We start from the raw sequence: 13,839 nt of genomic DNA on the forward strand, positions 1-13,839 counted from the left end.
ACAGACATTAGGGACAACAAAGCTACAGACCAGCAGAGGACCAAAACGACTCTCCGCTCACCGGGATGACCTCCAACTCATTCCAATGTCACTCAACAAACGTAGGATGACATCAAGTAAACTCCAAAAAGAACGTCAGACAGCAGCTGGGGTGAAGAGGACGGTGAGGACGGTGAGGACGGTTAGAAACAGGCTCCTGGCGGCTGAAGTCAGGCAAATATAGAAAAGCCCTTCATCATGAGAAGCAAAGAGCCAGGCTGAGGTTTGAAGAAGACCAGAAGGATTGGACCATAGAGGACTGGAGGAAGGTCATCTTCTCTGAGGAGTCCAATGTTCAGCTTTGTCAAACAAAGCTGAGCTGCTTGAATCTTTGGACCAGGAGTCATAACGTCTCCCAACATCAAAGTGAAAGAGGTGGAGAGACGCCAAGACGCATGAAGCTGGGATTGGAAATCAATAATCAATTATTCCACCAAATATTGATTTCTGAACTCTTCCTGAGTTAAAAAAAATTCATATTGTGTTGCTTAAAAATGAATATGAACTTGTTTTCTTTGCATTATTCCAGATCTGAAAACTCTGCATCTTTTTGTTATTTTGACCAGTTGTCATTTTCTGCAAATAAATGTTCTAAATTAAAATATTTTAATTTGAAATCTGGGAGAAATGTTGTCAGTAGTTTATAGAATAAAACTATTTTTTTTATTTTACTCAAACATACCAATAAATAGTAAAACCAGAGAAACTGACCATTTTGAAGTGGTCTCTTCATTTTTTCCAGAGCTGTATATATCAACTTCAACTATATTGTCAATCCACCATATGTAGAACACATACAGAGAGATCAAAATATTGATTCTCACAGTCCCATGGTGTGCAAAATAAAAAGATAAAACAAGAAAAGTATAAATATGTAACAATAAAAACAATAAACAGACAACAACCACAGTGAGGCTTAACTGCAATATGTATTAGTACAAACACCAATGATCCCACCAGCTGCCTTCACTGCGCTGCAGGGTTGTGGTTGGAGCAGCCAGTGATCAGCTGGTCAGGAAGCACCATGCAGCCTCGGGAGAAGGAGACCACGATGGCTGCTGGGGCGCCTGCTGTCTTTCATCTGGAGGACGTAGAGGTGCTGCTGGGTTTTCTGGGCCAGTGATGCACTGTCGTTTGTTCCTCGGTGACGTTCACCCAGAAACGTGGTGCTGCTCGCCGGCTCCACAGCAGAAGAAGCTTCACCTCATTTCTGTAGTTCACCTTATCATTGTTGCGGATGAGACCCACCGCAGTCGTGTCATCTGCAGACTTTCCGATGTGATTGGTGCTGTAGAGTTGGTGCACAGTCAGGAGTTAGCCAGGTGAAGAGCGCGGGGGGAAGGGGGGGGCTCGGGGAGCCTCCTGCTCACTGGGATGGTTCACGGTGTGTTGTTGCCAACCCGCTGCTTTTGGTCTTAGTGAGAAAGTCCAGCAACCAATTACAGAGAAAGAGATATAGAGTATATGTACAGTATCTGTGTGTGAGTGTGTGTGTGAGTGTGTGTGTGTGTGTGTGTGTGTGTGTGTGTGTGAGTAAGTGTGTGTGTGTGTCTGTGTGTGTGTTAGTGGTCCTTCCATCCCTCTGATGTCATCAGATGTTTCCCGGCTCATAAACTGTCCCTGACACATGTTCATGGATGAAGCTCCCGGGCCTGTCTTCCTCGCTGTGTCTGTCTCCATCTCCCTCAGTCTCATGTCCCTGTCTCTCTGTGTCTCTCTGTCCACACAGATGTGGACGAGTGTGTGGACAACAACGGAGGCTGCCAGCAGGTGTGTGTGAACACGATGGGGAGCTACGAGTGTCTGTGCACAGAGGGCTTCTTCCTCAGCGACAACCAGCACACCTGCATCCACCGCTCTGACGGTAAGACAGAGACACGGAGACAGCTGTGTCCTCACTGTTGGACAGAACGATTGTTTTAAAAGCTCTGTGATGCTGATTGTTCAGACGTTACCTCGTCTGAGAGGAGAATGGAGGAGCTCTAACCTGAGATAAGAACAGGTGTGTTGTTGGGTGAACTCTTTGAACAAATGTCCAATATAAACATTTCATGTCCAATCTGCCGGCATAAATCACCTCTGAGGTACAGATGGAGCCGAGGAGATGGTCAGACTGTGGCTGATGTTAGTTTGGTTATCTGCTGCTGAGGAGGTGTCTCTTGACTGTATTACATTACATTACATTTATCTGACTCTTTTATCCAAAGCAACTTACAATAAGTTCATTTCAACCATGAGGGTACAAAACCCAGAACAACAAGAATCAAGAAAATACAATTTCTTCAAGAAAGCCAAACTACAAAGTTCTACCAGTAAGTTCTATTTTAAGATAATAAAGTTCTACTATTCAAGGTAAAGTCTGAAGAGGTGTGTTTTTAGTTTGTGGTGGAAGATGTTCAGAGTTTCTGCTGTCCTGATGTCGGTGGGGAGCTCATTCTACCATTTAGGAGCCAGGACAGCAAACAGTCGTGATTTTGTAGAGTGTTTAGCTCAGGGAGGAGCAACAAGCTGATTGGTGGAAGCAGAGCGGAGGGAGGGGTTGGGATGTAGGGTTGGACCACGTCCTGGATGTAGACTGGACCAGAACCTGGACCAGAACCTGCACCTCCTTCTGAGTGAGAAGAGGACGTCTTCTCCTGATGTTGTGCAGCATGTATCTACAGGAACGTGTTGTTGCAGTGATGTTGGCAGTAAGAGAGAGTTGACTGTCGAGTGTCTCCGAGGTTCTTAGCAGTCAGGGTCGGGATAACAGAGTTGTTGAAGGTAGTAGTCAGGTCGAGGGTGGGACAGTCTTTCCCTGGAAGGACTGTAATTTCTGTGGTTGCCATGGGAACACTGAAAGTCATTATGAAGTGTGATGGTACAGAGTCACGAGTATTTCCAGGAACAACTGTAGTCACCTCGTCATGTCCGGCTCATTCAGTCTCCTCCACAGCTCAGTAACCAGTCATTAACCAGTCAGTAACCAGCCAGTAACCAGTCAGTAAATCATCATTAACCAGTCATTAACCAGCTAGTAACCAGCAGTAAACCATCATTAACCAGTCATTAACCAGCCAGTAACCAGTCAGTAACCAGCCAGTAACCTGTCATTAACCAGCCAGTAACCAACCAGTAACCAGTCAGTAACCAGTCAGTAAACAGTCATTAACCAGTCATTAACCAGCCAGTAACCAGCCAGTAACCAGTCATTAACCAACCAGTAACCCATCATTAACCAGCCAGTAACCAGCCAGTAACCAGCCAGTAACCAGCCAGTAACCTGTCATTAACCAGCCAGTAACCAACCAGTAACCAGTCAGTAACCTGTCATTAACCAGCCAGTAACCAACCAGTAACCAGTCAGTAACCCATCATTAACCAGTCAGTAAACAGTCATTAACCAGTCATTAACCAGCCAGTAACCAGCCAGTAACCAGTCATTAACCAACCAGTAACCCATCATTAACCAGCCAGTAACCAGCCAGTAACCAGCCAGTAACCAGCCAGTAACCTGTCATTAACCAGCCAGTAACCAACCAGTAACCAGTCAGTAACCTGTCATTAACCAGCCAGTAACCAACCAGTAACCAGTCAGTAACCCATCATTAACCAGTCAGTAAACAGTCATTAACCAGTCATTAACCAGCCAGTAACCAGTCATTAACCAACCAGTAACCCATCATTAACCAGCCAGTAACCAGTCAGTAAATCATCATTAACCAGTCATTAACCAGCTAGTAACCAGTCATTAACCAGCCAGTAACCAGTCAGTAACCAGCCAGTAACCAGTCATTAACCAGTCAGTAAACAGTCATTAACCAGTCAGTAACCAGTCATTAACCAGTGAGTAACCAGTCATTAACCGGTCAGTAACCGGTCAATAACTGGTCATTAACCAGTCAGTAACCGGTCAATAACAGGTCGTTAACCAGTCATTAACCAGTCATTAACCAATCATTAACCAGTCAGTAACCAGTCAGTAACCAGTAATTAACCAGTCAGTAGCCGGTCAGTAACCGGTTATTAACCAGTGAGTAACCAGTCAGTAACCAGTAAGTAACCAGTCATTAACCGGTCAGTAACTGGTCATTAACCGGTCATTAACCAGTCAATAACTGGTCATTAACCAGTCATTAACCAGTCACTAACCAGTGAGTAACCAGACAGTAACCAGTCATTAACCAGTGAGTAACTAGCTATATAAGTCAGCACTCTCTTTCCTCCTCTCCCTCCTCCTCTTTCTCTTTGTCTTCCTCCCCGTCTTCATCTCTTCCTCCTCTCGTCTTCCTCTCCCTCCTCCTCTCCCTCCTCCTCTTTCTCTTTGTCTTCCTCCCCGTCTTCATCTCTTCCTCCTCTCATCTTCCTCTCCCTCCTCGTCTCGTCTTCCTCTTCGTCCTCCTCTCCCTCCTCCTCTTTCGCTTCGTCTTCCTCTCCGTCTTCCTCTCCGTCCTCCTCTCGTCCTCTTCTCGTCCTCCTTTCCCTCCTCGTCTCGTCTTCCTCTTCGTCCTCCTCTCCTTCCTCCTCTTTCTCTTTGTCTTCCTCTCTTCCTCCTCTCCGTCCTCCTCTCGTCCTCCTCTCCATCCTACTCTCGTGCTCCTCTCCCTCCTCCTCTCTGTCCTCCTCTCATCCTCCTCTCCGTCCATCCTCTCGTCCTCCTCTCCGTCTTCCTCTCCGTTGTCCTCTTCGTCCTCTTCGTCCTCTTTGTCTTCTTCTTCGTCCTCCTCTCCGTCCTCCTCTTCATCCTCCTCTTCGTAATGCTGTCCGTCCTCTTCTCCGTCCTCTTCTTTCTCTTCCTCTTGTCCTCCTCTTGCCCTTCTCTCCCTCCTCCTCTTTGTCCTCCTCTTCTCCTTCTCTCCCTCCTCCTCTTCGTCTTCCTCTCCCTCCTCCTTTCTGTGTTCTTCTTCGTCCTCCTCTTCGTCTTCCTCTCCGTCTTCCTCCGTCCTCCTCTCGTCTTCCTCTGCGTCCTCCTCCTTGTCTTCCTCTTCATCCTCCTTCCATCCTCCTCTTCGTCTTCCTCTCCCCCCTCCTCTCCATCTTCTTCTTCGTCCTGCTCTTCATCTTCCTCTCCGTCTTCCTCTCTGTCCTCCTCTCCGTCCTCCTCTTCATCCTCCTCTTCGTCCTCCTCTTCGTAATGCTATTCGTCCTCTTGTCCGTCCTCTTCTTTGTCTTCCTCTCGTCCTCCTCTTGCCCTTCTCTCCCTCCTCCTCTTTGTCCTCCTCTCGTCCTCCTCTTGCCCTTCTCTCCCTCCTCCTTTTCGTCCTCCTCTCCGTCTTCCTCTCCGTCCTCCTCTCCGTCCTCCTTTTCATCCTCCTCTTCATCCTCCTCTTCGTAATGCTATCCGTCCTCTTCTCCGTCCTCTTCTTTGTCTTCCTCGCATCCTCCTCTTGCCCTTCTCTCCCTCCTCCTCTTTGTCCCCCTCTCGTCCTCCTCTTGCCCTTCTCTCCCTCCTCCTTTTCGTCCTCCTTTCCGTCTTCCTCTCTGTCCTCCTCTTCATCTTTCTCTCGTCCTCCTCTCATCTTCCTTTTCCTCCTCCTCTCCATCTTCTTCGTCTTCCTCTCTGTCTTTCTCTCCGTCTTCCTCTCCGTCCTCCTCTTTGTCTTCCTCTCCGTCTTCCTCTCCGTCCTCCTCTTCATCCTGCTCTTCGTCCTCCTCTTCGTAATGCTGTCCATCCTCTTCTCTGTCCTCTTCTTTGTCTTCCTCTCATCCTCCTTTCTGTCCTCCTCTCATCTTCCTCTTGCCCTTCTCTCCCTCCTCCTCTTCATCCTCCGCTCCGTCTTCCTCTCCGTCTTCCTCTCCATCCTCCTCTTCGTCTCCCTCTCGTCCTCCTCTCATCTTCCTCTCCCTTCTCCTCTCCGTCTTCTTCTTCGTCTTCCTCTCCGTCCTCCTCTCGTCTTCCTCTTCGTCCTCCTCCTTGTCTTCCTCTTCATCCTCCTCCTGTCCTTCTCTTCGTCTTCCTCTCTGTCCTCATCTCGTCCTCCTCTCGTCCTCCTTTCTTTCCTCCTCTCGTCTTCCTCTTCATTCTCCTCTCCCTTGCCTCGTCTTCCTCTTCATCCTCCTCCCCCTCCTCCTGTCCGTCTTCCTCTTCGTCTTCCTCTCCGTCCTCCTCTCCGTCCTCTTCTCCGTCCCCCTCTCTGTCCTCCCCTCTGTCCTCCTCTCCGTTCTCCTCTCCCTCCTCCTCTCCCTCATCCTCTGTCCTCCTTTCCGTCCTCCTCCCTGTCTGCTGGGTATATTTCCATCTCCTGTCAGAGGGATGTTCACAGTAAACAAACAGAGAAGAAGCTCTCCAGTATTTCAGCGTCTCTGCTGTACGAGCGTCTGACCACCACCACACCTCCTCCAAAGATTTTCAATCACACATTTGTCATCCCGGCATCCCACAGGAATCTCCCTCTGCTCCTTCTTCATCCTGGCTCCTCCTCGTCTAGTTGATCTGCGCACCAAATCAAAGCTTCTCTGCAGTCTTGGCCTTCATTAGTGTCCTGAAACCTGAGAGACATGTGAAGACAGGGGACATGAAGACAGAGGACACCATGAAGCCAGGGGACAACATGAAGACAGAGGACACCATGAAGACCGGACACCATGAAGACAGGTGACAACATGAAGACAGAGGAAACCATGAATACAGGGGACAACATGAAGACAGAGGACACCATGAAGACAGGTGACAACATGAAGACAGAGGACACCATGAATACAGGGGACAACATGAAGACAGAGGACACCATGAAGACAGGGGACAACATGAAGACAGAGGACACCATGAAGACAGCGGACAACATGAAGACAGAGGAAACCATGAAGACAGTGGACACCAGGAAGCCAGGGGGCGCCATGAAGACTGGGGACAACATGAAGACAGAGGACACCATGAAGACCAGACACCATGAAGACAGGTGACAACATGAAGACAGAAGAAACCATGAAGACAGAGGAAACCATGAATACAGGGGACAACATGAAGACAGAGGACACCATGAAGACAGCGGACAACATGAAGACAGAGGAAACCATGAAGACAGTGGACACCAGGAAGCCAGGGGACACCATGAAGACCGGACACCATGAAGACAGGTGACAACATGAAGACAGAAGAAACCATGAAGACAGGTGACAACATGAAGACAGAGGAAACCATGAATACAGGGCACAACATGAAGACAGAGGAAACCATGAAGACAGTGGACACCAAGAAGCCAGGGGACACCATGAAGACTGGGGACAACATGAAGACAGAGGACACCATGAAGACAGGTGACAACATGAAGACAGAAGAAACCATGAAGACAGGGGACAACATGAAGACAGGTGACAACATGAAGACAGAAGAAACCATGAAGACAGGTGACAACATGAAGACAGAGGAAACCATGAATACAGGGCACAACATGAAGACAGAGGAAACCATGAAGACAGGTGACAACATGAAGACAGAAGAAACCATGAAGACAGGTGACAACATGAAGACAGAGGAAACCATGAATACAGGGCACAACATGAAGACAGAGGAAACCATGAAGACAGTGGACACCAAGAAGCCAGGGGACACCATGAAGACTGGGGACAACATGAAGACAGAGGACAATATTAATACAGAGGACTACATGAAGACTAGGCTCGCAGTTACCAGAAGTAACTAGTGGTGATAATTGGTAACCAGTGTTAACCAGTGGTAACTAGTGGTAACAAGCGGTAATTTTTGGTAACTGGTGGTAATTATTGGCAACCAATGGTAACCAATGGTAACAAGTGGTAACCAGTGGTAACTAGTGGTAACAAGTGGTCATTTTTGGGAAACTGGTGGTATTTATTGATAACTACTGGTAACAAGTGGTAACTAGTAGTAACAAGTGGTAATCATTGGTAACTAGTGGTGACACGTGTTAAGTAGTAGTAATTATTAGTTAGTAGTAATTATTGGAAACCAGTGATAATTAAATTAAATTAAATTAATTTATATAGCGCCAAATCACAACACAGGTTATTTTATGGCATTTAACACTTTAAAGTCGTTACAGCAGAACTTTACAACATTATACAGAGGAACCAACAATTCAACAATTCAACAATTCAACAATTTAACAATTTAACAATTCAACAATTCAACAATTCCCACATAAGCTAAGAGGGAAAAAACTCCTCTTTAAGGGAGAAAAACCTCCAACAGAGGGAAGAAAAACTCCCTTTAACAGGAAGAAACCTCCGACAGAACCAGGATCAGAGGTGGAGAACATCTGTTAACAGAACCAGGCTCAGAGGTGGGCGGAGCATCTGTTAACAGAACCAGGATCAGAGGTGGGCGGAGCATCTGTCTCGACCGGTTGGAGTGAGAGGAGAGCAGAGAGAGAAAAGGACAGCATAGAGATACAAGAGAAGAACTGTTGGTGGAGACGACAAGTGCAGAGCAGAGACATGCAGCTCCATGACGGGACATCTGGAAAAGAAAGAACAGAAACTACACGAGTGAAGGAACTGAATGGAGACAACAGATAATAAGAAGAAACTATGGGAGAGAAGAAGATGGTGAGGTATGAGTCAGTTAAAGAGTAGGAGGAAAGAAAAGAAGCTCAGCATGTAACGAGGTCCTCCAGCAGCCTCGGCCTATAACAGCATAACTAAGGGTTGGTTCAGGTCTACCTGAGCCAGCCCTAACTATAGGCTTTATCAAGAAGGAACGCTTTGAGTCTAATCTTAAAGCTAGAGAGGGTTTCTGCCCCTCCAACACAAACTGGGAGCTGGTTCCACAGGGAGGAGCCTGAAAACTGAAGCTCCGCCTCTGAGCCTGGTTCTGTTAACAGATGTTCTCCACCTCTGATCCTGGTTCTGTCGGAGGTTTCTTCCTGTTAAAGGGAGTTTTTCTTCCCTCTGTTGGAGGTTTTTCTCCCTTAAAGAGGAGTTTTTTCCCTCTTAGCTTATGTGGGAATTGTTGAATTGTTGAATTGTTAAATTGTTAAATTGTTGAATTGTTGAATTGTTTAATTGTTGGTTCCTCTGTATAATGTTGTAAAGTTCTGCTGTAACGACTTTAAAGTGTTAAATGCCATAAAATAACCTGTGTTGTGATTTGGCGCTATATAAATTAATTTAATTTAATTTAATTTAATTATTCCCATTCTACTTCTGGAAACTCCAGGAACCACAAGTAGACCAGCGTACTGAGAGAGAAGTGCTCTGCTAGGATTATATGGTTCTATAAGATCTCTAAGATATGATGGAGCCTGGTCATGTAGAGCTTTGTAAGTCATCAAGAGAATTTTAAATTCTATTCTTGATTTCACAGGAAGCCAGTGAAGAGAAGCTAAAACTGGAGAAATATGATCTCTCTTGTTAAATCCCGTCAGTACTCTTGCTGCAGCATTTTGGATCAGCTGCAGGTTTTTAATGAGTAATTTGGACATCCTAACAACAAGGAATTACAATAATCTAGTCTAGAAGTAACAAACGCATGAATGAGTTTTTCTGCGTCACGCTGAGGAAGGATTTTCCTGATTTTATTAATATTACGTAGATGAAAGAAGGCAGTTCTGGAGATTTGCTTTATATGGTGTCTAAAGGACAAATCCTCATCAAATATGACTCCAAGGTTCCTCACAGTTTTGCTAGAGGCCAAGACAACGTCATCTAGAGTAACTAAGTGATTACAGAAAGAGTTTCTGAGGTGTTTAGGACCAAGTACAAGAACTTCTGTTTTGTCTGAATTTAGAAGCAGGAAGTTTTTGGTCATCCAGGCCTTTATGTCTTTTAGACAGGCTTCAAGTTTTACTAACTGATTAGTTTCATCTGGTTTTATAGAAAGATATAGCTGAGTGTCATCTGCATAACAATGGAAGTTGATGCAGTGCTTCCTGATGACATCTCCTAATGGAAGCATGTACAAAGTAAAAAGTATTGGGCCCAACACTGAGCCTTGTGGAGCTCCATAACTAACTCTTGTTTGTCTGGAAGACTCATTGTTGACATGGACAAACTGGAATCGATCTGATAAGTAGGATTTGAACCAGTCTAATGCAGTTCCTTTAATCCTCGTAACGTCTTCTAATCTCTGTAATAAGATCGTATGATCAATCGTATCAAAAGCAGCACTGAGGTCCAGAAGAACAAGTACAGAGACAAGTCCATTATCTGAGGCTAATAAAAGGTCGTTAGTAACTTTCACCAGAGCTGTTTCTGTGCTATGATGAACTCTAAAGACTGAACATCTTCAAACAGATCATTCCTTTGTAAATGATCACAAAGTTGATTTGAAACAACTTTTTCAAGGATTTTAGAAATAAACGTCAGGTTGGAAATTGGTCTGTAGTTTCCTAAAACAGCTGATCAAGAGTCGTCTTTTTAAGTAAAGGTTTAATTACAGCCACTTTAAAAGCCTGCGGTACATAGCCGGTTACAATAGATAGGTTGATCTGATCTAATATGGAAGTATTAATTAAAGGGAAGACTTCCTTAAAAAGTTTAGTTGGGATGAGATCTAACAGACAGCTAGAGGATCCAGATGAAGAAATAATTCTAGTTAACTCAGAGAGCTCAACAGGAGAGACATGTTCCAAGTTTACATCTGGTCCTACAGTTGCTTTCAGGGCTGCTGTACTTAACATCACATCAGTGATGGTGTCAGGAAGGGTCGGCCCGATTCTCTCCCTGATAGTAAGAATTTTATTAGTAAAGAAGTTGATGAAGTCATTACTGCTGAGAGCTGAAGGAATAGAGGACTCAACAGAACTGGGACTCTTTGTCAGCCTGCTGCAGTGCTGAAAAGAAACCTGGGGTTGTTCTTGTTGTCCTCTATTAATGATGAATAATATAAAGTTCTGGCCTTACCAAGAGCTTTCTTATATAATATTAGACTCTCCTTCCAGGCAGGTGAAATTCTTCTAAATTAGTGGAACTCCATTTCCTTTCCATCTTTCTAGTCGCTGCCTAGCAGAGCGTAGTTCTGAGTTGTACCATGGAGACAACTTCCTCTGGTTCATGACTCTTCTTCAGAGGGGCGACATTATCTAGAGTTGTAGCAGAGATACTGCAGTGTTTTCTACCAGATGATCCACTTGTGTGGGACTAAGATCAACGTAGATGTCTTCCACTGCTTTAACACACGGCATCGAAGAGGATAAACATGTAACTGCTTCCTTAAACTTGACCACGGCATCATCTGACAGACATCTACTGTAGTGGGATTTATTCCCACATGTTGTGTAGTCCATTATTGGAACTTCAGATGTTAATAAGAAGTGGTCCGACAAAACAGGATTTGGAGGAAATACTATTACATTTTCAGTTTCCATCCCATACGACAGAACCAGATGGAGGGTGTGGTTACCAAGGTGACGGGGTTTATTTACATCCTGGTAAAAGCCTATAGAATCTAATAATGAGCTGAAAGTAGAACTGAGGCTGTCGTTGTCCACGTCAACATGAATGTTAAAGTCTCCCACTATCATCACTTTATCTGAACTCAGCACTAAATCTGATCAAAAGTCAGAATTCAGTTAGAAACTCTGAATAAGAACCAGGTGGGAGATAAACAACAACAATACAATCCATTTCTCTGCTTTCCAGTTTGGGTGAGACTAAGAGTCAGACTCTCAAATGATTTATAACTAAGTTTAGGTCTTGGATTAATTGATAACAATTGGTAGTTATTGGTAACTAGTAGTAACCGGTGGTAACACGTGGTAAATAATATTGTAATTCACAATCAAGATGGCGCCGTGCTAGTGGCAGCCTGTTACAGCAGCTCCTCCCTCGAGTGTGTTTTAAGTATTTTTCTTTCTTCTCTCTTCAGAGTTGTTTTTTTCTTTCACGTGTGTTAAGTGACGGTCAGACAATGGACCGTAACTTTTCCTCTTTTCTGGTGGCTCTTCTTCTACTTTTTTCCCTCTTTGTAACGGAGAGCTACGCACAGTGGACCGGGGCCATTGTTTACTCTTGTGATCAGCTGATCGCGCTGATTAGACCTCGACTGCTGCTGCCCGGAGCGAGGCCTGAAATCCCGGATGAACTTCGGAGAAGACGTCGGGGTTGCAGAGCTGGAGCTCAACTGAAGGCGAAGAGGAGGAAATATAAACCATCAGTACCGGAGATCTTTATGGGGAACGTGAGGTCGTTGGCCAACAAGACAGACGAGCTCGGCGCTGGTAAAGACCCAGAGAGAGTACCGGGAGTGCAGCATCATGTGTTTCACCGAGACATGGCTGCACTCACATCTCCCGGATCACAGCGCGGCCGTACCCGGCTTCAGGACCGTTCGGGGGGACGGAGACGTTGTTCAGAGCGGCAAGAAGAAAGGTGGAGGGATTGCAGTCTATGTGAACGAGAGGTGGTGTAATCCCGACCACGTGTGTGTGAAGGAACGTTTCTGTAGCCCGGACATTGAACTGCTAACCGTGGTGATGCGCCCTTATTATTTGCTGAGGGAGTTCACGTCCGCCATTGTTATCGCCGTGTACATTCTTCTATCAGCTGACGTAGAGGCAGCAGTGGACACCATCCACTCCACTGTGTCTAAACTTCAGACTAAGCATCCCGGTGCATTTTTGTTAGTTACTGGAGACTTTAACCAGTCTGGATAAAGTACTGCCAACTTTGCACCAGTATGTGAACTGCCCCACCCGGAACAATAAAACTCTGGACCTACTGTATGCTAATGCCATGGATGCATACAGTACTACTGCCCTTCCCCCCCTTGGTAGGTCGGATCACAACCTGGTCCTGCTGACACCAAAGTATGTTCCTCTGGTACAGAGGCAGCCTGTAACCACCAGGACTGTGAGGAGGTGGACACAGGAGGCTAAAGACTGCTTTGAGTCCACGGACTGGGATGTGCTGTGTGGACCACATGGGGAGGACATCAACAGCATGACGGACTGTATCACAGAATACATCAAATTCTGTGAACACTCCACCGTACCATCCCGGACTGTACACTGCTTCCCCAACAACAAGCCGTAGATCACCAGTGACCTGAAGATTCTTCTTAATCAGAAGAAAGCAGCCTTCAGGTCTGGGGACAGGGAGGAGCTCAGGAGAGTTCAGTACGACCTGAAGGAGAAGCTCAGGGAGTGCAAGGACTCCTACAGGAGGAAGCTGGAGGCCAAACTCCAGCAGAACAACGTGAGGGAGGTGATGACCGGGATGAAGGAGATTACTGGCTTCAAGGGGAGAGAGAGAGAACCAGGGGGAACCTGGAGAGGAACAATCAGGGGGAACCTGGAGAGGAACAACCAGGGGGAACCTGGAGAGGAACAATCAGGGGGAACCTGGAGAGGAACAATGAGCTAAACTGTTTCTTCAACAGGTTTAGTTCACCGCCCTCATCTGTCTCCTCCACACCTTACACCTCCCAAACACCTCTGCTGCCCCCCTCCCCGTCTGTCCCCCCTAATGAGCTGCATGGACACAGAGTCCTCAACTCCAAAGGGCTCTTCCACCATTGACGCCATGACCCCCCCTCTCTGTGACAAATGGCCAGGTTAGGAGACAGCTGGAGAGACTCCACCAGCGCAAGGCTGCAGTACCTGACGGCATCAGCCCCGGGGTCCTGAAGACCTGACGGCATCAGCCCCGGGGTCCTGAAGACCTGTACCGTCCAGCTGGCTGAGGTCCTACAACACCTCTTCAACCTGAGCCTGAAGCAGGAGGAAGTCCCGGTGCTGTGGAAGACGTCCTGCCTGGTTCCAGTCCCGAAGAAGACGACTCCATCCGGCCTCAACGACTACCGACCGGTTGCCCTCACATCTCATGTGATGAAGGTGCTGGAGAGGCTGGTCTTGACCCACCTCAGACCGCTGGTGAAATCTTTGCGTAATTTGCGTACCAGCC

The 13,839-nt window shown here is 46.4% G+C and overlaps 1 protein-coding gene across 4 annotated transcripts in view; it reads left to right on the forward strand.

Moving 5' to 3' along the window:
- scube1 (signal peptide, CUB domain, EGF-like 1) overlaps nt 1-13,839 on the forward strand; it is a 155,635-nt gene that overhangs the window by 23,244 nt on the left and 118,552 nt on the right. For all 4 annotated transcript variants that reach the window (XM_069156325.1, XM_069156320.1, XM_069156318.1 and 1 more), the window contains one exon: nt 1,769-1,903. In XM_069156325.1, coding sequence (XP_069012426.1) covers nt 1,769-1,903 — 135 coding nt within the window. The remainder of the gene's footprint in view (nt 1-1,768; nt 1,904-13,839) is intronic.

Source organism: Embiotoca jacksoni, unplaced genomic scaffold (genome assembly GCF_022577435.1).
Source record: "Embiotoca jacksoni isolate LCO1_2020_lvr unplaced genomic scaffold, fEmbJac1.0.p SCAF_21, whole genome shotgun sequence".
In the NCBI taxonomy this organism is placed as follows: domain Eukaryota; kingdom Metazoa; phylum Chordata; class Actinopteri; family Embiotocidae; genus Embiotoca; species Embiotoca jacksoni.